Source organism: Tripterygium wilfordii, chromosome 19 (assembly GCF_013401445.1).
Source record: "Tripterygium wilfordii isolate XIE 37 chromosome 19, ASM1340144v1, whole genome shotgun sequence".
Lineage (NCBI taxonomy): Eukaryota > Viridiplantae > Streptophyta > Magnoliopsida > Celastrales > Celastraceae > Tripterygium > Tripterygium wilfordii.
The window spans coordinates 14,445,878-14,468,903 of record NC_052250.1 but is presented as its reverse complement, the minus strand read 5'-3'; the positions used below and the strand labels follow the sequence as shown (position 1 = coordinate 14,468,903).

The window sequence follows — 23,026 nt, the reverse complement described above, 5'->3', positions numbered from 1 at the left end:
GAGGCCAGACACTCCAGCCCAAATATAGACGAAGGTAAGTTGGATAAAACTTGGCCCATTGTGATGTTCAATGGCCCAGCTCTGTTGCTCTGAGCCTGAGGTGCTCGCTGCTGCTCACAATTTTTTTGTGGCTACAACTTGTGTGTTAACAATTGTGACCAAAATAACACTAAAATCTTAACTATTGGACTGGGCCAATTGTCATTAAGTATTTGGGCCTCATTTTCCTTCTGTAGGCCCATTCATAATCTTTCTTTATTGGGCTTGTAGGTGGCCTGACACACCAATGGGCCAAAATTGGCCAAGAATATTCGTAAAGCAGGTGAAAAAATTTCCCTAAAAACGTGCGTGTTGGGCCTCCATCTCACTGTTAATAAGCTGCACTCTGTTTCTCCGGCGCCAAATTTTCTCCTCTCAGAGAAGAACGCCATATCTACTTCAATTCCAATATTAGGGTTTTTTTGCCTAAATTATTTTCTCGAGAATCTCTTCAGTTTCTAGGTTTTGTTTTTTTTTTACTTCTTCTATCTCTTTCTGGTCCTCGACAATGGCCATGACTCCATATATAGGGTTTTAGACTAACCGTAGATTTTTCCTATTTTACCCAATTTCTATCTCTAAGGTTAGGGTTTTTTTGTTGTTATACGGTTTTCTATGGCCGCCATGGGAGACTGGCAGCAGCTTATCCAATCTGTTCTTATCGGCCTCGTATTTTCTTACCTCCTCGCCAAGCTCATCTCCATCGTCGTCGCTTTCAAGGATGAGAATCTCACCGTGACGCGCAATTTTAGTGCTGAAACCCAACCTCAGGAGCAAACCAGACCCGAGGCAAAGATAATCGAAGGAGGCTCCGAAGATTTTGGCGGTCGAGCTCACGATCTAGATTCGCTGATCGGTGAGCATGGGAGTGTGAGAAATGAGAGCCTACCTGGCAGTGATAATGATGACGATGATGATTGGGAGGGCGTGGAGAGCACGGAGCTAGACGAGGCTTTTAGTGCCGCGACTGCTTTTGTGGCGACTGCTGCGGCGGATCGGCTGTCCCAGAAGGTGTCCAATGAATTGCAGCTGCAGCTTTATGGATTGTATAAGATTGCGACGGAGGGGCCCTGTAGCACACCGCAGCCATCCGCGCTGAAGATGAGTGCTCGTGCTAAATGGTATTGTTTGTTTCTGTTTTATCAAGTGGTTTCAGTATTTCTCTTTTGTTATTGAGTTTTATCTTGCTAGTTTGATGCCGTTGGAGATGTTATCATCTATTTGGTTATGGTCAAGACAGGATCTTTGCATTTCTACAACGTATTTCCATAGGGTTGGAAGTTTTCTATTTCAAAATGATATAGTATTCGGAGTGGTTGAACTGTTGTTCTCTGTTAATATATGCCAGGCAAGCATGGCAAAAAATGGGTGCAATGCCACCAGAAGAAGCAATGCTGAAGTATATTGAAATTGTTACAGAACTTTATCCTACGTGGGCATCTGGTTCTTCAATGGTGAGATTTTAATATTGTTGATGTCTTCATCTTGCTATGTACGCTACAAATACTTATTTCTTCATTTATGATGCTTTAAAATATGGATAACCAGAAGAGGAAAGCCGGGAATGATGGGGCATCAAGTGCAGAAGCTAAAGGGCCTATGGGACCAGTTTTCAGCTCTTTCGTTTATGAGGAGGAAGGTGGAAATGAGTTGTAAGGTTCTTAGCACTTCTAGATGTCCTGGCTCTTGACGTAGATTTCTCATGCAGATTTTTTTGTATTGTTATGTTTTTAGCTGGCTGCATGTTTCTTATTTTTCAGATCTGTGAATTGTATCTTGTGTGTGTACCTTACAAGTGCAAGGGTGCATGGGCATGTTTTCTATGGACCATTTTTCTTATGGTTCTATTATCTTTCTATGAGTTTGAAATGGGCAGCGACTATAAGATGTTAAATGTGGCATAGTTGTTGCTTATTAGTATTGGTATTGCCCTTGTTGCTTTTGCTTGTGGAGAACAAACTTGTGTATTTGACAAACTCTTTGCTTACTAAATTTCCTATCATCCATAATTAGTTCAAAATTTGGGTATTGCAGGTATTAGGATTGGAGGGTTAATTTTCATACCTTTTAATATTTGGAAATATTTTTATTAGGTGTTGTAATTTATTAGGAAGGTGATTTGTTTTCGACTTTTTGTTCCTTTTTGTGTAGTTTCCCCATGGATTTATATCGGCTCTATTACATTTTTTTGGCAGGATATTGGCTCTATTACATGATAATATGAATTATAAACTAAAGGGAAGAACAAAGAAGAGTTTGGTTTATGTGAAAATCAACTGATGATTGATGAAGAATATTTGTTATCACACATATGTATGCATTTTTAACTAGGCATAAAGCTGGTTGATTTAGTACTAGCTTAGCCATTATTAGCATGTCCTGTGCTAGGATTTATGCTTGGGCTAGTTGATTTTGGGTATAATGTCTTTAGTTTGACTTCAAGGCTTGATTAACAATCAATGGCTCTTTTAATTGGCAAGTGTGTCACTATCATCATCCGAGTGACACAATAAGTTATTTATGAGAAGTTTTTAACCTGTAATAGTAAATTATTTTGCCGGGTTTGTCTGGTCATTACCTTTTCTTTTGATAATTTGGGATTCTTGCTTTTGGATAATATGTTGATCCTATTAAGTATCGCTAACTTTCCCTTCTTTGAGAGTAAGGTGGTACCTGCAGAGAATTTCCATTGATGATGCTAAAGTCTAACTATTTCACAGGAAAATGGATGCTATTCATGCCTTTGCAAGAGAAGGAGAGGTGGATAATTTGCTGAAGTGTATTGAAAGTGGCGTTTCAGTGGATGCGAAAGGTTTGTTTCAGTTTTCATATGCCCAGCCAATTACCCATGCTGAATATGGCTTGGTCGGTTTGCACCTCATAGTTATAGCATTATTTAGGACATGTACTATCAATATAACTCCTACTACTTGCTTTAGAGTCTGTTTCTTTTCTCTTTATACTTGTTTTACGACCTTTTTTCCTGCTAAACCTTTCCTGTATCAAGTAAGAATAAGATTATATGTTTTAGTCGATAAGTTGCTACTCTTTATGATATTTTATTAAGCATACAAATTGGAAATCATTAGCCCTGATGATGTTTCCATTAATGATAACTAATAAGTAAATTGTGAAAGCACTTTCTGCGTCACTTGTATTTGTATCCTATTGTAATTTATCACCCTGTTACCAATAATTGCAGATAGTGAGGGCCGCACCCCATTGCACTGGGCTGTAGACCGTGGCCACCTTAACATCGTGGAAAAGCTTGTTGGTAGAAATGCTGATGTGAATACCAAAGTAAGTTAATTATCCTGCTAGGTTTTGTTTGGGGTTGCTTTCCTCTTCCTTATATGGCTCTGTTCAGAGTATATACCGATTTTAATCATTGCAATACCCTGTATTCTACTCCGCAATTTTTTACTTGTTTTTGTATTAACATTGAAAATGTTGGATTTTCTATGGGGTTTTGGTGGACAATTGTCTCCCACCCTACGTGGGCTGGAGTTCAGGTGGTTTTACACCCTACTTTTTGGGTCATTGGCATCATCGTGAAATAAATCTCTATTGGTTAGTAATGATACGGTTAGCCAACCTGACTATTTTCCTTTGTTTTCAAAGAGTGGTTGGAGGTGTATGAAATTTCTCAGTTCCTGATCGTCATAGGGATATTCTTGTCACTCAAGTCGTTCCTCATCTATGATACCAATGTTGTCTATAAATCTATGTTGGCATAGATTTTGTGCAAGACTTGGACAGTTTGTTGATTTTGGTTGTGTGATTCTTTTGTCTTCGTTGCTGATAATAATGATACTGTTTTTCTTATTGAATTCTGTATCTTATGGAAGGACAATGAAGGCCAAACTCCACTGCATTATGCTGCAGTATGTGAAAGAGAAGTCGTTGCCGAATTTCTAGTGAAGCATAATGCGGAAATAAATGTGAAGGACAATAGTGGCGACTCACCTTGCGATCTCTGTGACTCGAAGTGGAATTGTATGCAACTTGCTGGAGAACAGAAGTAATCCTAGTTTATTTTTCTGTTCCTTCAACTAAAGTGTTCCTCGACTAATCCCTAGCGTGTGTATATTGCCATACATAATGTTTGAACCCTCATCTTGATTATGTTAACTATTTGGGGCATATTGTTCTTTTTGGTCTAGCTGCCTCTTCCTCATTGAAATGATCATTTTTTTGGTATAAGATCTGGAGTTTGATTCTAAACTGGTGAAGTGGTGCCATGCCGCCATAATTTCAAAAGTGATTTGTTTTGGACCTCGGCCCAATAGCTAGCGGGTTTGACAAGTAATGGGTTTTTACGTCCTTAGCCCACCAAGTTTGGTCGGGGGATTATGTCATGTGATCAATGGGCTTAGCTGTCTGGCTCATGACTACATGCACATAAATTTAGGGGACTTTTGGAGGCCGGTACATCAGATTATACTTAATTGTAAAAAAGTGCAGTCACTAAAACATCCTTTTAAAAAAGTACACTGGGATTATCTTTTACCAAAATAACCTCAAATTTGATTTTCTCTCTCCACGAATTGTGATACAATAGTGATACTTTTAAATAGAAGATCCAATTTAGTGTTCAATTTATATCTTTTGCTTATAAAATGATGATATAAATGTTAGAATGTAAATTTGATTGCATTACATGTCTTTCTAGTTCAATTATGTCATTTTAGTGGATTTTTGGTGTTGGTGATACTATAGTGATACATCTCTGCAGCTGTAAATGTTTTTCCAAAACGAGCAAGAGATGTACAAACCAAGAAAAGAAAACCAAGAAAGGAAAAGTGATTAGGAAGAAGAAGTATGCACATTGGTTCAATTACATCATTTTAATGAATTTTTGGTGTTGGTGATACTATAGTGATACATCTCTGCACTTGTAAATGTTTTTCCAAAACGAATAAGAGAGGTAACCAAGAAAAGAAAATCAAGAAAGGAAAAGTAATTAGGAAGATGAAGTATGCATACTAGTTTCATTGTATCATTTTAGTGATTTTTTGATGTTGGTGATACTATGGTGATACTATAGTGATACTATAGTGATACATCTCTGCAAAAAACGAACCAGAGTTCAGATCTGCAAAAAAACAAAGCACAGCCCAGATTGAACAACGAAGCATCGTCCAGATCTGTCAAAAACAAGGCAGAGCAACTCGACGCAGTCCAGATTGAGCAACGACGAAGAAGGCGATGAAGAGAGGAGAAACTCGACCAAAAACGGAGAAGAAGGCAACGAAGAACAAATTCAGATCGAGAATAAGAAGAAGAAGAAGAAGAAGAAGAAGAAGAAGAGAAAGAAGGAGATAACTTTTAGTAGAGAAGAATGAGAGAAAGAGAGGAAGTTGGATAGTTGGAGGGAGAAGAAGAAGAAGAAGAAGGAGGGTATTGTAGGTATAAACTAAAAAATATCTTAAGTCAGATGACCAAATTACCCTTAAATTGTACTTTTTTACAATTTTAAAAATGTCCATTACCTTTTTACAATTAAGTTGTCTAAAGTGCTCTTATTGCCAATTGTCCGTAAATTTAGATTGCCCTTCCCATTTAACTGTCTATAACCGTCTTTCCCTCCACTCAAGCTGGTACTTGACACCAGACACAAAAATAGGTAAGAAGCAAAAATAACTGTCTTTCTTTTTGCTCCAACATTTTGTCTCTCTTCCCAATTCCATTGGGACTTCACCGGTGCTTGGAAAATGGGGAAGGCGGTGGTCTATCCCCTTCTAGCCACCGTCTTCATCATCTTCATGTTCCTCTCCCCAAAGAACCAAGGTGACCATAGTCGTCTTGGCCTTAGTCGCCGCCTAGGTTACAAATTTCCGGCACCAAATTTTGACCCTCTGCTAACAAGATTGGAAAGAGCAGCCGAGGAAAGAGGATCGAGCAATGCAGAAGAGGATTCTCACATCGAAGACATTCCCGATGCACATGAATATCTCGGCGATGAAGGGAAGTTGAATATCACCTTGAGATTGATGTTTTTATTTCCCGGGTTAGATAATGCACCAAATGATGGGTTTGTCACTCCATTGGAGATGGAGGCTTGGAATATAAATCAAGCAATGGATCGTTTGAGTTACAGAACACACAAAGAGATTGAATTAAAAGATAAAAATGGGGATGGAGATATTACTTTTGAAGAGTATCTGCCCCAATTTTCTGAAGAAGATATAGGTAAAATTTGTTGATTTCTAATCATGCTATGCACAGATAAGTGTATACTCTTGTTTGGTTGGCTAGGAAATTAACAAAGGTTGAAAAGATTGTGCTTATAAAATCTGGTATTCTTTTCTTTTTCTTTAATAAAATAGAAAAAAATGAAATGGGGCATGGTGAAGCTGGATGGTGGAAGCAGAGGTTCATGACTGCAGATGTTGATGGCAATGGATCCCTCAGCTTCGACGAGTTCAACACGTATTCATTTTCTGTCATTCTTTCATTTCCCTACCTTTTCCTTGTGCATTTTCTCTTCTTCAAAACAATGCGTTAGTTTGATGACTTCAAATCACCTTCTCTTGCAGTTTCTTGCACCCAGAAGACAGTAACGATGGAGCAATGCAGAGATGGGTTTTGACTGGAAAAATTAAGTAATGCAGAGATGGGTTTTAGACTTGGATTGTTATAAGCTTGCATTCCATTAGCAATCAGTTTAGACTGATCCTCTTGATTAATTAAGTAGTAGTCGTATGAATATTAGGCAATGTTTGATTTGCAGGGAGATGGATGGTGATGAAGATGGGAAGCTCAACTACGAGGAGTTCTCTCGACACGCGTACAAGATTTACAGAGAATTTGAAGCTTCTGGGGACGATTATGTATCCACATCTGATGACAAGTTTTCCGGGCTTGATTTGAACAATGACAAGTAAGTATACAATTTCCCCATTTAGAATCTTACAACATAGTATTAACTAATTTGGTTGGAGCTTTCTCATTTTGTTTTGTTTTGTTTTTATGCAGATTACTGGATGAGGAGGAACTAATACCTATACTTCATTTTCTTCATCCTGGAGAGCTTTCATATGCTAGATATTACTCTGGTTATCTAATCCATGAGGTTAATTAGTCGATCTCTTTAGGGTTTTTTTTTTTTTTTTTCTTTCATATTGTTTTCCATGACCAAGAATCAAAAGAGTAGAAATTACAACTTTGTGTTTTTGGGTGCAGGCTGATGATGATGGGGATGGCAGGCTAACGCTGGATGAGATGATGAACAATGAATATTTATTTTACAGCACAATTTACGATGATAGTGATGAGGATTATGATCATTTCCATGATGAACTATGAAAAGCTTCAATTCAATCTCATAACATCATTACAAAAGGTTCATGATCTATTGCTCCCATTCATGTCAAGAACGGAGAACTAAGATGAGCACCTAAATGCTTTAGAGGAGGAGAGACCCTGTATACTTATGTTAGGGTTTACTTGAAGATAGTTCAGAGAATATGGTGGTGACCTTCCCTCACATGAATCCCAATAATCCCTTTCTAACAATACAGTGGATTCATGTGGATGACTAACCTACCCCCTCTCTCTCTCTCTCACTAGTTTGTAACCAAGTGACCAACTAGTCTAGACGGTTGCTTGGATACTCAATTTCCCATCTCTACGAGATCATGGATTTGAGTGAAGGAGACGGGATATTTTGAACGCCCATAGAGATATCTCAAAGCAGACAATACCTTGACTTGAATGCAAAAATCGCATCCACAATAACCATAAAATGCAAAGAAAGAAAAGAAAAGAAAAACTCAACCAGATATAATATAAAACAGAAAGAATAAATAAATGAATTTATTACAATAAGCATCCAAAATGAATAGCACAAACCACTTGGGCTAGTGGCATACAGTAACTTTGAACATGCATATACATTTATATTTGAATCACCCACCAGGCAGGCCACCACAAATCAGACAATCTGGGATGGCTTCAAAACAATGATTATAATTTCTTGACCATGTACAATGCAGGAATGATGTTAATCTGTAGTTTGACTCACAACTTGAATGTTTACAGGCTTCAAATACTTTCAAATTCCAAACTAAACTGATACATGGACATCCCATATCACTTGTGTCTTGAGTACATAAAACAGAGAATTGTTGCGTTTTGTATCTATTCCAAGGTGGGGCTACCAGTCAAACAACATCATTAGTACAACTTTTCCTGCCTCAAAGAAATGATTAAAATAAGATTAGTGTACTAGTTCAAACCTCTACCTTGTCATCCTTTTTCTTGCTAGTGCTTCCACCCAACCATCAAAAAGATTAAAGATGGTTTTTCGCCATACATATTTGATGTCCCTTGTAGGCCACTCACCATGACTGTCTCCATCTCTATTGACTATTGAAAGAGATCATGAAAGCTGAAAAAATGCATATATGAGGATCATGAATAGCACTGTTTTTCTCCCGTACACAGTACTAAAGAAAATCCAGGCTTCCCACTTATAATGGTCAGAGCACAACAGTACAAAAAAATTTGCTCATTATTCACAACCGTCCATGGGGGGAGGAATAGAAAGAAAGTATTATCGTCGTCTTTTGATAAAATTCTCTTAATCTTCCGAAAAAGACAGTCACAAAAGCTATGATGTTGAGCTAACACATGCAGACTAGACAGATTAGAGGGAGATTCAGTGCAGTGCAGGAGACTACCGATCTGATCACAGCCTGGAATAACTAATTGACAACACTAATCCTTAGTAATGAACGACCCATGAAACAATGTGAGCTAATTCTGATGACAAACAAGATGACCACATAATCCAAACAGAAAGACAAGCAGAAAAATGAGTATATACATGGCGTGAGCCATGCCACGGGATTGTTCGTCTGCTATGTCAGGCATGCATAATTCAGAAGGAATAACAAATTTAGATGACTACCTTTTTTTTCTCATATCATATACGTGTAAGATGAAAACAGTATAGTTGACTTGAGGATTGTGGACTTGGAGGGGATAATGGGATCTCACCATGATATATGTTTGCTATTGAGTGCCTGTTTTGCGATTGAATGGGGTGCACAATAACATGAACAGCTCTCATCAGTGGCCATAAAAGCCGACCTACCTACCTCTCCTCACCCTCTCACTGCCAATACCACAGTTCACATCCTAACCGAGGATAATTGCTAAAGCCAATCAGCCATGGCTCTTGCAAGTCTTACGATCAAAACATTTCTTCTAGTTTTGCTTCTAGTCATACCTTTCTACTCAGGTGAGAAAGATCAAGCATATTCTCAACATTTACACTATTAGCCCTTTTCTGATTGTGAATGTGGTTCTTCCTCTTCTAGGCATGTCTGAAGGCTTCAAGGATGGTATGAACCAGAATCACCACTCACTTTATAAGGTATATAGTCAGTCCTCATTCTTTATTTATAGTACAGGACATTACATGAATGCCAATTCCTTTTAACGTATATGTTTTATGAAGAGCAAAAAAAATATTATGTTTCTCCTACTTTTTCTAGTTCTTTATTTTTTCACAGTTCTGTGATTCACTACATGTTGAGAGGAATGCTGATTTTACGATTTTAAGAAGTTCACAGCCTTAATCCTGCACTACTGCAGGGAGAGGATGATACCACAAGTTGTCTAATGGGTATAACCACAAGCTTTTGCCGCTAACAAATGTTCCTTTTTTTTTGGGTCAAGGATGAGGTAGGATTTGAAATAAACTCAAGGAAGCTCTTAATGCTCGATGCAATGCTGGATTACGACGATGCAGGACCTAACCCTAAGCATGACCCAAGGAGGAAACCTGGAACTGGTGGCGCTGGCAGACCTTGAGCGCATGCCCTTTGAGGCTTTATATTTATTTATATATAATAATAAATGAGAAACTACTGCTCCCTATCTCATGTTTCCTCTCCAGATTTTGATCATCAGGAAACATTCTACTTCGGGTTGTCTACCAACAATAATGATAATAGCCCTGCCTGTGGCTAGCTTTAGTAAAGCCTAAAGCCTAGATAATAATTCTGCTACATGTCCCAACATGCACCCTTCATATGTAACGAATTTCATTGGCTATTGCCTATGTTTATCTATCAAAGAAAAATAAACAAAGCTTCAGCTATTTCATACAACAAATGATGCAACAGATTGAACACAAGTAAAACAGGTATGACAACCAATGGGCTACATATCCAAAATTGAATGAAGTTTCACCATACTGGATGTTTATTGGCCTCAGAAAAGCCATACGCTAATAAACAGAGTAAACTTCTCTAAATGTTTTAAAGAGTAAAATAATGACCACAGCAAGAACTACTCTTGATGCCTAATTTGACATTTTGTGACATCCATTATCATCCCATGCTTTGACTTACCTGATTGCTTTGACACTTGTAACATCGGACAACCTCCTAAAAGCATATAGCTATGTGTGTGCACCTATCAAAAACTTTTATGACATTCTATCTATTGTGCCTAGAAGATAGTGGAGGTGGATGGCCCAACTACTGCACTGGGTTATATCCCTACCTTCTTCTACCCATCATACTGATATATTTGATGATTTAGAGACAAAAAAGTTATAAATGCTAATAGGATGTAGGATGCTCTTAAATCTTAAATGTCACCTTTTGTTTTTGAAATCCTGAAGCCTTTCATCCACATAATTAACTTAAATGGCACTCCAGCCAAGATCTTCATTCCTAATTTTTTTCTCGTTAAGGAGTCACCAAGTTCAAATAGAAGGTGATATCAACCAAATAGAATATCAACATCTTTCAGATTATGAGCTACAGATATAGTCTTCTAACCAACAATTAGATTTGTATTTGTAAATGAAGTAATTACCTTGAAAAATTGCTGGAATACTGAATATACATGAACCGTGTTCTGAACTGAGATCACAAATTCTACATCTATCGACAGCATTAAGAACATACCAGTCTCTTCATAGCTGGAATCTAGCTCTGCAATAAAAGTGAAAAATACAGCAGTCTGTAATCTGTTGGACATGATAACAAAAGCTCTACCCCATGAAAGGAAAGGACATAAATAATGAGAACTAGTATACGCAACAGTAATAGGTAATTGTGAGGCATCGTTACTGAATAGGAGTAATAAAATGATCAGGATATGGGTGTGTCAATCAAACGAAACAAGGACTAGACTAGAAAATGAAGCCTCGACCAGTTGACCCTAAATTCTCCCTGTATTGGGTAATTGAGTTCTGTAAAAGTCAGTTCACAACTTTGCAAAATTAAAGTTGATTGATTTAAAGTAGCAGTTGAATGCCAGTAGAATCAAAATGCTATATCAGGAGACTGTATATGGGATTTCTATGCATATATGTATACAAGCACGAAATACAGACAAAAAGAGTAAAAACTATGTTGACTTATATACATGGCCAAGAGCTCTCAAAGTTACAATGAAAGCTGTGACGACATCCATATTCCAAGCAACACAATACCAATGGTAGCAAAAGCCTGGCCCAGTTCATATATAAGGTTCTGTCCCTGGAGGGGCAAATCCCGCCAATCTGTCTACCTGATTAAAAATCAAAAACCATTACACAATGGAAAAAAAAGGTGCCAAAGATATCAAGCTGCACAAAGATTGCATGTCTAAGCAAAGAAAGTGTTAACACAAGAATATATTTGCAACTAAGAAACATCAGGGATACATTTGCTTTCAATCCACAAAATGTGCTTCCTAAACAAAGAAAACTCAGACCAAGAAAGCATAAATGCAAAACCAGGAACATGTTATCTCATTCTTGTTCACGTTGGGAAAGTGGGAACAATACTTTTTTTTTTTGGGTAAGTAGGTGGGAACAACACAAAAACTGCTACAACTAATAATAGTAGAATCAAACAAGTACAGACAGGTGCATACCCCAAATCAGTAATTACAATGCTGATATTATCCTGGGATCGCCGGTCCTGCAACATACCCTACTCAGATTAGCTTAAAACTGCAAAGAAAACCGACTGAATTTTGTATTATAAGTTTTTTGACATATTTTCCACGTAAGTCATTACCAGAGCTGCTCGTGCAAGAGCTTCACAGGCCAACTGGAATCGGAAAAAATATGAAAGTTAGAACTGAATGATAATATTAACATCATAAAGATGAATACGGATATAAGTATAACTACGTTCTGTGTGAGAACATCAAGGGAATCAATAACTAGGTGAAAAACAAAATGTTTACCTGAACATTCCCATGTTGTTGAAGTTGATTCCTGACAAAAGAAACCGCGTCCGATCTGCAACAGATAGCTAAATGGCTTGATTGTTCACTAGTTTGAAAGACATTTATAGTACTTTCCTAGAGTAAAATAGAAGGCCTAACAAACCTGTCTATGTAATCCCATAAACCATCAGTTGCTAAAAATAAAAATTCTGCCTCTGAACCAAGAGATACTTCAAAGACATCTGGAGAGGCAACAACCAAGTCCCCGTTGAATTGTATTCCGACACAAAATATAATTCAATCGCCGTCATGGTACTGGTAAACCAAACTCTGGCAATAAGTTGATGACTAGGAAGCACTGACCCGGCAAAATGGGTGCCGAGTCTGCTTCGAGTTCAAGCTGAGTTCATATGTGTGATTGACTCGCAAAAATGCGGCTCTAACACGTGTTGACCACATCGGAATAGTCAACCCAGCCAAGACTGACCTTCAACTCGGCTTCGACACGGGGGGACTCGTTTTGCAACTTAAAAATTTGAATGCTTGGGAAGTATCATGATCATCCCCTCTACATGCTTTCAATTTTATTTGATCCATTTTCAAATCTAGTCCGCAAGATGATTTAGCATTTTTTCATTCCTTGTACATACTCATGAGTACCTAGAAACGGATTGAAGCATCATGTTTCCAAGATTCATCCATGTAACTAGAAAAGGATTAAAAACTAGAGATACTACATCATATTGCAACGACTCATCACATGCAATTCATCAAGGCCATACTCATACTTGATATAAGACACTTGAAATATAAATGCAGAGAACGAAATGATAGTAGATACTGAAGTTTGACTGGTTCCTTATCCATTCTATTATTGACGGCAATCATAGTGCAGGTTTCGGTCAATCCAATTTGTGCCAAAATGCAAAGCAAATAAGGAATGGACTTTTCTTGGGGCTTACAGTCCTGCAATTGACTTATGAGTTGGGACGTTTCCGTCTGTTTCCACTTTCCAGAGATCAATGCCTCCATATGCATAAATCGTGTGCAAGGAATGATGCATAACTAATTTGAGCTATAAAGTCATCTCCTAAGGATCTTCGTCAGAGACAAATTACTGGAAAAATAGCAAGTTTCCTACCTAGAACAAAAATTTTCCGACCATCTTCCCTCCTTGAATCCCTTTTGCAGCATCCTATTTACATGTGAAACATAAGAAAGTGTTAGGAAACATAGATGCAGTACTCCGCATATGTTGAAACTGGAACAAAAAGAATATATATATATATACACACACACACACACATATGATAGAAATAAAAGATGAAAAGACCAAACTCATTCTTCTTGGTTTTGAACCGCATGTCACCAAAAGCACGCGATACAGCAATGTCTCCACAAATCCTTCCATTGACAATCGTTGACCATGTTGTAAGAATCACGATCACCATCACCATCACCAATTATTTAATGTTAGTTAATGACTAATTCAAAATGAGAAGAATCTATAGAAGAATATGAGGTTGTTGTTGCAACAAATTCTAAAACAATCTACCAGCATGAAATGCCAACCAATTGATTTAAGGTCGAAAAAAAAGTGAAGAAGAAAATGCAGGAAGTACCACTCAGGTTGGAAAGGATAAACTCCTTAGACTTCATAAAATACTAGCATTTCCTCAGCACCAAAAAATTGAAATGCAATGGAGCATAACTTTTTTTCATCTTGTGCTAACAGCTCTCTAATCTCTTCACTAAAGCTCAATCTTAGACACAGAAGAAGAGCCTTGTTACCCCTAAAACCTTAGGCTTAGAAAAGATAAATCACAATGAGATTCTAAGATATTACCCGGTTTTGAAAAAGAAAATAAAATAAGTTCCAAAATCCTTTAGGTTGGTAAATAATTTTTGCTTTTTCCTCCTTAATATCAATTCACAAGGGAGAATTGAAAGTTGCAAAGAACAGAAAAACACACCCATCCACCTGCTTCCCTGATTCTACGGACTTCTTGAAGAGAGACTTTACTGCTTCCATAAGGTCGATGAGCATCAGTCAGCATTTCTGCTTTTCAAAACGTGATAGCGCCAGCATCACCGTATCCACAGAGAAAATATGAAGAATTATAATCTCTGATCCTACCTACTCATCATAGTGTTTCGTGGAATTAAAAGTTAATTTTATTAGGCAAAATGAATCTTTTGAGAAGCCGTAGAATTGGTAACATACCAAACGCGAATCACCAATATGTGATATGAACATAGTATCGTTTCCAAGAAGCCATAACTGTGGCTGTTTAATCAGATTCATCTTCTTCTCCATTTATTTCAAGCCTTTACAAATGAAGCATTTTCTGAGCTCAAATAAGGACACGGAATCCTAAGAAGATGAATCCTTTAGAAATAAAGCATGCAACAGTGGCTTACCATTCCGATAACCTTTTGTCAACATTTTCGAAAGCCTCTTGTAAAGCCTTTCTTATGGAAACCAAATCCTCCCCGCTCAATAGCAATCCACCTTGTAAAGCCGCCACGCATTCCTCGTACAATTCATCCCTGTTATTTCCTAAAATCAAAATATTGAAAGGGAAATTTCAAAGAAAAAAGTTCAAAATCGAAAGAAGTTCCATCAATTTGAACCTGAGGAACTTGACTGAAGCGAACCCTGCGTGGCCTTCGAAGACAGCGGTAAACGAGAACCCCTCGAGTCCGTCGGATCGGATGACTACGTCGTCCTCCATCTCATTTCGTGCTCCCTTCAAGCTCGTGGACCCCCAACGGATCCCCGAGACTCCGGTCAGTGAAGAAGAGGGAGCGTCAATCGCAATCGCAATCGCGGAGCAGTAGCATTGGGTTCTAGCACGTCCGGTGAGGGTAGTTGTTGTTGTTGCAGTGGTGGAGCTTCGTCAAGAGGAAACTCTGCAACTGAGGGCTCAGTGGTGATTATAGTAGTAGTCGAGGATGACACTGAAGCCACTCTGTTTAACCGATTTTTTACGGCTAGATTGCAGGCATGGAGGCGAGAGCACCTACAGGCTACAGCTCTTTGGGTTTTGGATGATGACGTGGCAAGGTAGGGGAATACAACAGTAACATTATTATGGATCCCCATATTTTTTTTTACTAGCTATCTCAATGTTAAGAAGATGAATGTACATAATTTTCATATGGAGATATGTTGTGCCCACTATTTCAGATGGATCATAAACGTCCACCGAGAGTATTCATGATTTCATATGAATCATGTCCACCGGGAGTATGTGGACCCGGGAGTGTGTGGACCCTCGTTTCATATAGATAATGTACATTCATGTGAGAATTTGAGCATTTGAGATAGTTGAGACAAAAAATATTAGGATTCCTTAATATTTTCACAAGGAATATCAATAGTTGTTTTTTGTTCAAATTATCCCAAATGCGAAGATGAATATACACAATTTTATATGAATCATATGAAGGTCACGATTTCATAAGAATAATGTATGTTCATCTCATCATTTAGGATTGCATGATCAATAGTTGTTTTTTATCCAAATTACCCCAAATACGAAGATGAATATACACAATTTCATATAGATTATATGAAGATCACGATTTCATAAGGATAATACATGTTAACCTCATCATTTAGGATAGCGTTATTTTAAGAGAGGATATGTTTTGAGCAATCTAGAAATAATTATTCCCACGAGGAAAAAATCTAGAAAGATTCAAGATTAACTTCATGAAACTCTGAAAGGGCATTTGTTAGAACAAAACCACGTACATGAACGAAAAGGGAAAGGTAATGTTAATACACCATCATTGAGAGACTAACAACATTTAATTTTTCATATCAGACTTTTGTTATGTGAGTTCTTCCTTCAAATAACCAGGGCCAGGCTTGAAAGGATCGGATTCTGCATATGCTTCAGGCCGGGAAAACCCAGCATCATTCATTCGGTTGCTCAGAACATGAAGGATTGCCTTCTTTGTACCTCCATACTCGTCCCGGTTGCTTTCAACATAAGAAATGGCCTCGGCCGCCACCTCATTCACAAAGTCAAATCGATTATCCTCCGATAGTAACAGCCTCTCGATATCCATTGACATGAGTCCTCCTCTTTCATTTATCACCCTCACTTGCTCCTCGAGGAAAGGTGTTCGCTCCATTCTGTACTTTCGCATGTCATCTTTCTTTGTCTAAAAAACAAAGATTAACATAGCATTAGTTTGAACATGTTTGAACAAAGATTAACATAGCATTAATATCAGAATAAACGTTGGCAGTTCACAGATACACAATAAAGATGAACATTCTGCCATCCTCAAGTCAGCTCTTAACAAAAAAGATTAAAGACCAGACCTAAGATGCAAACCCAACTATCCTCCCCAAAAGATTACTAGTTATCCAAACTATACAAAAGCATCACAACTGATATCACGAGAAATTGCCATGCCATGTTTTTCACTGGATTACAAAATTGTTCAGAATATGCCTGACAATCACACGATATAAGTTGTCCTCCTTAAACAAGGACTTTAACTCCTCCCCTATGTATATTCAAAATCATCATCATCATCATTCGAGCCTTTGTCCTGAAATTGGAGACGGCTACACGAGTCTATGAGAAAATCAACAGGAATCCACTACATGTATTTGTTTTCTCCATTCATTGTGGAGAGACAAATATTGAAAAAAGAAAGTGATGTACCCCACTGGAAAGAAAAATGAAAGACACCTCAAGTAAAGATGAGATGCAAGTGCACTTGCAACCAAAAGCAATCAATTCAAAGAAAAAAGGATTCGAGCACAACTTTACATAGCTTGTTAGAATGTCTACATACATAGAAGATAGATTAATTGTGTCACTAATCTAAAACAAAAACATACTCTATATCAAACACAGGTTTTGCATTCATAGCAAAACCAGTATTACTAACTATTTAAAAGAGTAAAACACTAAAACCCAATTCCAAATTCCAATTCCTAGAAAAATCTCAAAAAATATGCTATCTTTGCCCTAGCCATTTAGCCTAATACAGAATACCCATTTAGCCTAATACAGAAATATATAAAGAGGGAGTAACGCTATATCAAACAGTGAAGAATTGAGTCTCAAAGCAATTCACTCTTACAAAACCCCAGATATAATATCCTCAAATTTTCTCTAGAAGCAATAGCCGCATTCATCTCAATCAAATAAGAACTAAGAAGGTTAGCTACTAAACAGGATTAAAACAGTCAACATACACTTTTAACTCTCGAATTTGATAAAGAAAGGGAGCACAATTACTTTCAAAAGATGATTGGATTCCCAACTATATCTTCACTTAATAGATTCAGCAATAGAATAGGAATATGATAATTACTAATTACTGTACAAAATTACCAATTTTCGTCGGCGCCAAACTCTCCGACCTGAACTGTTGTTCGGCGATTGGGACACTATTGGCTGATCATGATCATAAAAGGCATATTATAGTCTGAATTTAGAGCAGTAGCCAGTAATAGTTTTCGAAAAATTGACCTGAGACTTGGTACTAAAGGTCGAATTCCATGAATTTCCAGCTTTCAGCTCCGTCCTCTGCAATGATGAGCGCAACTACATTTAACTCATAAACAAAAGTTACTTTCCTACGAAACAAACATATTATGAGAGAGACAGAGAATGAATTTACAGATGAAACAGAAGAGAAAGAGAAGGGAAGCGCGGAGAGTGCCATGGCTACGAGTGTCTTGTAGGAACAAGACTCTGATCCCTATCCAGCAAGGATCTCACAAATACCCATATGCACCGGGTGCCCGTATAACAGGTACGGCTCTGAGCCCATGACCCGATTCGAGTCGCCCATAACAATGTCTTAACTTGCAAACATGCATTTCCCAATTGAAACGTTACGGTAATTCAACCCAAATAATTCGTCAAGGAGTTATTGTCCGTTTTGAGCCTTAAGTCAGCACGATTTTGTCCATCTACAATTGAGAAGAGTTCGATAATATTTTCTTTGTTTCACCAATTCAATCACAAGTATTTTATATATTCATATCTAATGATTTTTTGAGAAAGTGGTGACGAAATCTTTCTATTTTCTAGTTCGTGATACATCCATTTATAGAGTTATTTACTCGTTTATAAAATATTTTTTTTCCACACAATTTTCCACGTGAGACATTTTTATTTTAACAAAAAAAATAATAATAATAGACTACTTGAAAAGTTGTAAAAAAAAAAGACAAACTTTGCAAAAATCAATATCCAAAAGTAAGTCCTCAGAAAACAATCGTCAGAGAAAAACTCCTCCGTGACTAGGGAAATAAGTGGAGTTGCAATCCCCAATGTACATAAGCGATTATGATAAAATGGATTGGATCAACCATCTCTCCCAAGCTTGCATTGTTGGTACTTGGTACTACCTATAGATCAAAGGTTTTAAGCTCATATGACAGTCAATTTCATATAAACACGAATGACCCAGAAAAAAAGGCAGTAAATTTCACTTTCTATAATGGTTTTCGTTGCTCTTCCTTATCATTATTTGAAGTTTTGATCATCCTGCAATGAAGATTGCTTCTTCATCTTTATCAAAACACGCTCAGCAGTCGGTGCCGATATAGGCATAGGAATGGTATATAGAATTCGAATCAGGGATGCTCTGAAGGGCAAGAGGAACCTATGGTACATAGGAGACGGCGCATAGAAGACAAAAATCACAGCTAACCATCAGTAATGAACCTTCTGCTTGTGTTTCATTCTAAGCATAGACAATCTCCTCTGCAGCGGAAGTTTTTCATCTTTTCTGCCTAATTTGTCCAAGTAAAATACAACTTTTTTAATGGTTTCCATTACCTCCTCACCGTCACGGCCAAACTCTCTCTCTTGGATCCTCAAAACCCTTTTGAGCAGAGCCAGTAACTCATCGTCGTCTCTCCCTAATCTGGTTTTAATTGATGCTAGACAGTCCAGAGCCTCCCCTGCCATAGAAATCCGGAAAACATCATAAGCGCACAATATCAAACTCGGAAAACTTTATCAAAATCATCAAGTTCAATATTTTTCCAACGTCTTTTCAGATCTTCAGAATGACTACCATGGGATGGTAAACAAAAAAATTTCCTTTCATCTTCTTTGTTTGTATGGACTATGGATCAGATGAACCGGGTATTTATAATGAAAACAAAAAAGAGTGTAACCTTACCAACAGGTAGAGAATCTTTTCCGAATGCCTCCTCACGAATGCGCAAAACCTCTAGTGCGAGTTGCTCAGCCTCCTCATTCCGATTTAGATGAAATAGATTGACTGCCAGACTTAACATTGGGAATGAGATGGACTGATCATCAGGTCCCACATTTCTTGTCATAATATCCAAACTCGTCCTCAGCAAGCGCTCAGCCTCGACAAAGTTTCTTGATTGTGAGTAGGAGGTGGCAAGATTAAGAAGGGGTGTAACTAAGTTGGGGTGCCCTTTCCCTTTATACTGCTCCATGATCAACAAGCATTCCTCCAGTAGCTTCCGGCCTTCTTTTACCCTACGACCAACAAAATTAAAATGATCTGTAATTCTGAATTCTCCACATTGCAATACCATCAAACAATGTTAGACAGTTTCAACGTTCAGTTAATCAGTGAAATTTCAGCACAGTAGTCATTCTACAGATAGTCCCATCAATCCATGATCCAACAATGCAATTCTAGATATAACCATTGCCATATCTCAAGACCTTTAAGAGAAAATGCAGACTCTATTCAATATTGTGACCAAGAATAATGAAAATATTGCTCTTTTAAAAGCACTTATCAAAAGTTCACAACACAAAAACAAGGAGAATTATGCCTTTTAAGCTCAAAGTGTCTCAAGCACTTTCGTCGGTATAATAAAGATAATTCATTAGGGAACTTATGAATATCTGATTTTTCTCAGCCTATTGGAGAGCTTCATACTGGTAAAACAGTGCTGCTGAATAACCAAAAAAAAACACTGGAATACTATTTGCAGAACCCACACCGTGTCTTTACCTTCCAACAGCATGAAGTAATTCTGCCAAATCTATCCTCATTTTCTCCATAGCGCTGTCATCTAAAGCCATATAATTGGAGTCCATGATGACCTGAATCGCTCTTTGATACAAGACTATGGCTTCATCTGCCTTCCCTGTAAAGAAATTTTCACTTCAACGTCAAGAATTTAGACTTCGAGAACATATTAAGTGATTCATTAAGAAGACTGTGAGGCATTCAAAACAAGTTGTTAAAAGCCTCTAAAACTCCATATTATGTAATACCATAGTTGTCATCAATGTTTTCCATTCAAAACAAGACAATTCAATCTGATATTCTTTTTGCCTAATTCCCTAACATTTTTCATCTAGCCTCACAATGCGTAACATCTCTGCACAAAAAAATAGAGATGCATACCTTTAGCACATTTTGCATGCGCTAGGGAGCACATAGCCATCCCAACTCTTCCATCATTTTCTCCGTACAACTTCGTATAAATGTTTAGTATTCTAAATGAGAATATGATGTAAAAGTTAATAAAGGAACTGATACTCTCAACAACTTTATCAATAAACTGATGAAAGACAAGAAACCTGATAAAAGGACTTTCTGCATCCATGGTTTTTCCTTCCTTTATCAGAAGATTGCCAAGCCCATACAGAGGTACCACCAAATCTTCACTTTCAACACCTCTGTTTGATTCCATAATAGTTATGGTACGATGGTACATTTCCTCAGCTTTTATGGCTCTTCCAGTAGAACCCAGAACCTTCGCTATCCCCATGAGTGGAGTAACTAGAAAAGTACTATTTTTCCCTACAAGACATTTTATTAAATCAACTTTTGATTTCTTGCATTTCATTCCATCACCTTATTAAAAAGCAACAAAATGTTTATTTCACAATACCCTGGACATTTTTTTGTATCTCATATCTCTGAGCAACAATGCCACCAGAATCACATGACTCATATCAAAACACGACAGGCAAAAGAAAGCAGAAAATTCTTCTCATTTTTTGTCTTTCGCCATAAACTTTGGAAAATCCAGGAAGTTGGAACTGTTTCAAAAGCAATCCCGAAATCCCAATACACAGCCAATCAGCAAGCCAAGAATGTAAACGGCATAGGTCTGATGAAACAACAAAGCTGATAGCTGCCTTTTTAAAAACTTCAGAATTGCATCATTGCAAGCACAATGTTATCACATATATCCAGCTTCCATACCGGGTTTTCAAATTGCGAAAGCAACAAAGATCAATCAGATGGCAGGTAAGATTAGTCATCTGGAAAAACTTCCACAGGCACAAAGCACTCAACTGAAATACTGAATACATAATTCAATTTTCTTTCAATTCATTTGCAAAAAAGAAATAAGTAAATAAAATAAAAATTCTAATGCCACAACATTTATACTCAAAAATGCACATAATGAAGTCCACACAAATATTTAGAATCCGGGACAGCACTTACCGTATTTTCTCTCTAGAATGTTTGTAACCCTTTGATACATAAGCATGGATTTCTCCAAATTCCCCAAAGTTGAATACATGCTTGCCATGTGGATAAGAACTGAATCCAGTAGGAGTTCGTCATCTTCAAGACAATCGACAATCTCACTTAACTGACCAATACAAACAAAGAGGAGGAAAAAAAAGGAACAAGAAGATCTTCAGAAAATATATCTGCTCATAAAATAGAAGCAAAATTACTTATAAGTTTATAGAATTACATGCAGTCACTTCCAAGTGGTAGATCAACAAACTACACCATAAGAAGCTATTACAACCAAATAACCAACTATATAACAAATATAAAGGTAAAGGAAATACCATATCCAGTATGGATTCAACAATCTCAAAGTCTCCAATAGCCATGTACCCCAAAGCTATAACATCAAGAATAGCAGCTTCTTCCATGCCTTTATCACCTGCACTCATTTGTTCCTTAACAGCTTCAAAATTCGCTTGAAGTAGGTCTACAGCATCATTTTTGTTGCCCATCTTAATCACAGTTTTAACTTCATCAAATAACTCCTGCAACTGTCTCTCAAAATCTTTATCACCATCCCAAGGCTCATCTGAGTGGCCAAACAATGCTTTAGACCTGCTAATTGCAGATACTTTGCAGTGATTTCTCTAGTAAAGTAAAAAAATAAACGGAATACATCAGCGATTAATTAATATATATAGTGAAGGATGCAAACAATAGGTGATTCTAAAGCCCTACCTCTGAAAGGAATTTGATGCTGAAAGATCATAAGCACCATGATTTTCTCGGCATGGCATATGTGCTTTGAATGATTGGACAAAGGAACAACGTTTCGGCATACTGCGAAAGCCGATGGCTTTATTGGGTATCATATGAAGCTTGAAGTTGAAACTCTGCCTTTTTACACAACTTGAAAGCTGTGCCTGGTACGAAAGCAAAGATGTACACACTTGACTCATCGAAATGTTCAGAAAGTTGAATCTTTGAAGGAAGGTCAAATTCGGAGGGAACTTGTTACGGATTTGGTGGATGAATTGGGAAATTGCAAGATTGGGAACAGCAGATAAGCCAACAGAAAACAATCTTTAGCAGAGAATTTTGGCACATTCAATTCAACACGATTATCGGTATAAATCCTGTTTGCTCCTCCCTGACCTTCCTTTCCGATCAATTGCTATTGAATAGGCAGCTGGAATAGAAGAAGCTGCTGCTATAGAATCAATCAGCAGTGAACGAATCGGATGTTGCAGGAAGAAGCCATTTTTTGATCTCTTTCGTCTTTTTCGCCCGGTTAGGGTTGGCCTTTTGAAAGAATACGCGCGTCCAAGCCCTAGTTTTCTTG

General features: G+C 37.5%; 5 protein-coding genes, 1 long non-coding RNA gene and 1 pseudogene across 11 annotated transcripts; 3 read left to right on the top strand and 4 right to left on the bottom strand.

Annotated features, from left to right (window-relative positions):
- Window positions 1–376: 376 nt before the first annotated feature.
- On the top strand, window positions 377–4,222 carry LOC119986255 (acyl-CoA-binding domain-containing protein 1). 2 transcript variants are annotated; one of them, XM_038830832.1, is made up of 6 exons: window positions 377–1,160; window positions 1,388–1,493; window positions 1,591–1,691; window positions 2,760–2,851; window positions 3,242–3,339; window positions 3,888–4,222. In XM_038830832.1, the coding sequence occupies exons 1-6, from the start codon at window positions 655–657 to the stop codon at window positions 4,062–4,064; spliced, it is 1,080 nt and encodes a 359-aa protein (XP_038686760.1). In that variant the 5' UTR covers window positions 377–654; the 3' UTR covers window positions 4,065–4,222. The 2 variants fall into 2 exon arrangements, with proteins under 2 accessions (XP_038686760.1, XP_038686759.1); XM_038830831.1 differs by having other exon boundaries at window positions 378–1,160; window positions 1,588–1,691.
- A 1,531-nt stretch (window positions 4,223–5,753) lies between these two features.
- On the top strand, window positions 5,754–7,363 carry LOC119985015 (reticulocalbin-2). The gene is made up of 6 exons (XM_038829165.1): window positions 5,754–6,231; window positions 6,369–6,471; window positions 6,579–6,644; window positions 6,773–6,922; window positions 7,018–7,114; window positions 7,225–7,363. The coding sequence occupies exons 1-6, from the start codon at window positions 5,754–5,756 to the stop codon at window positions 7,345–7,347; spliced, it is 1,017 nt and encodes a 338-aa protein (XP_038685093.1). The 3' UTR covers window positions 7,348–7,363.
- A 478-nt stretch (window positions 7,364–7,841) lies between these two features.
- On the bottom strand, window positions 7,842–10,867 carry LOC119985919. Its single transcript, XR_005465173.1, has 2 exons — window positions 10,656–10,867; window positions 7,842–8,431 (listed from the first exon to the last, which is right to left on the bottom strand). It is a non-coding gene; the product is annotated as an uncharacterized LOC119985919 (long non-coding RNA).
- Window positions 8,429–10,639, top strand: LOC119985918. Its single transcript, XM_038830397.1, has 3 exons — window positions 8,429–9,286; window positions 9,366–9,421; window positions 9,727–10,639. Exons 1-3 carry the CDS (start codon window positions 9,217–9,219, stop codon window positions 9,859–9,861), a joined length of 261 nt encoding a protein of 86 aa, XP_038686325.1. The 5' UTR covers window positions 8,429–9,216; the 3' UTR covers window positions 9,862–10,639.
- Window positions 10,868–11,450: 583 nt separating the features above from the next.
- LOC119985611 lies at window positions 11,451–15,328 on the bottom strand (annotated as a pseudogene).
- Window positions 15,329–15,913: 585 nt separating this feature from the next.
- Window positions 15,914–18,006, bottom strand: LOC119985264 (protein PLASTID TRANSCRIPTIONALLY ACTIVE 7). 4 transcript variants are annotated; one of them, XM_038829505.1, is made up of 4 exons: window positions 17,878–17,999; window positions 17,727–17,783; window positions 17,589–17,651; window positions 15,914–16,398 (listed from the first exon to the last, which is right to left on the bottom strand). In XM_038829505.1, exons 1-4 carry the CDS (start codon window positions 17,920–17,922, stop codon window positions 16,063–16,065), a joined length of 501 nt encoding a protein of 166 aa, XP_038685433.1. In that variant the 5' UTR covers window positions 17,923–17,999; the 3' UTR covers window positions 15,914–16,062. The 4 variants fall into 4 exon arrangements, with proteins under 4 accessions (XP_038685433.1, XP_038685432.1, XP_038685435.1 ...); XM_038829504.1 differs by having other exon boundaries at window positions 17,727–17,801; window positions 17,878–17,994; XM_038829507.1 differs by lacking the exon at window positions 17,589–17,651 and having other exon boundaries at window positions 17,878–18,006.
- A 691-nt stretch (window positions 18,007–18,697) lies between these two features.
- LOC119985426 (nephrocystin-3) lies at window positions 18,698–22,995 on the bottom strand. 2 transcript variants are annotated; one of them, XM_038829731.1, is made up of 8 exons: window positions 22,423–22,995; window positions 22,026–22,299; window positions 21,667–21,817; window positions 20,790–21,012; window positions 20,614–20,705; window positions 20,215–20,350; window positions 19,396–19,727; window positions 18,698–19,171 (listed from the first exon to the last, which is right to left on the bottom strand). In XM_038829731.1, exons 1-8 carry the CDS (start codon window positions 22,641–22,643, stop codon window positions 18,921–18,923), a joined length of 1,680 nt encoding a protein of 559 aa, XP_038685659.1. In that variant the 5' UTR covers window positions 22,644–22,995; the 3' UTR covers window positions 18,698–18,920. The 2 variants fall into 2 exon arrangements, with proteins under 2 accessions (XP_038685659.1, XP_038685660.1); XM_038829732.1 differs by having other exon boundaries at window positions 22,026–22,331; window positions 22,423–22,563.
- Between the last annotated feature and the right edge of the window lie 31 nt (window positions 22,996–23,026).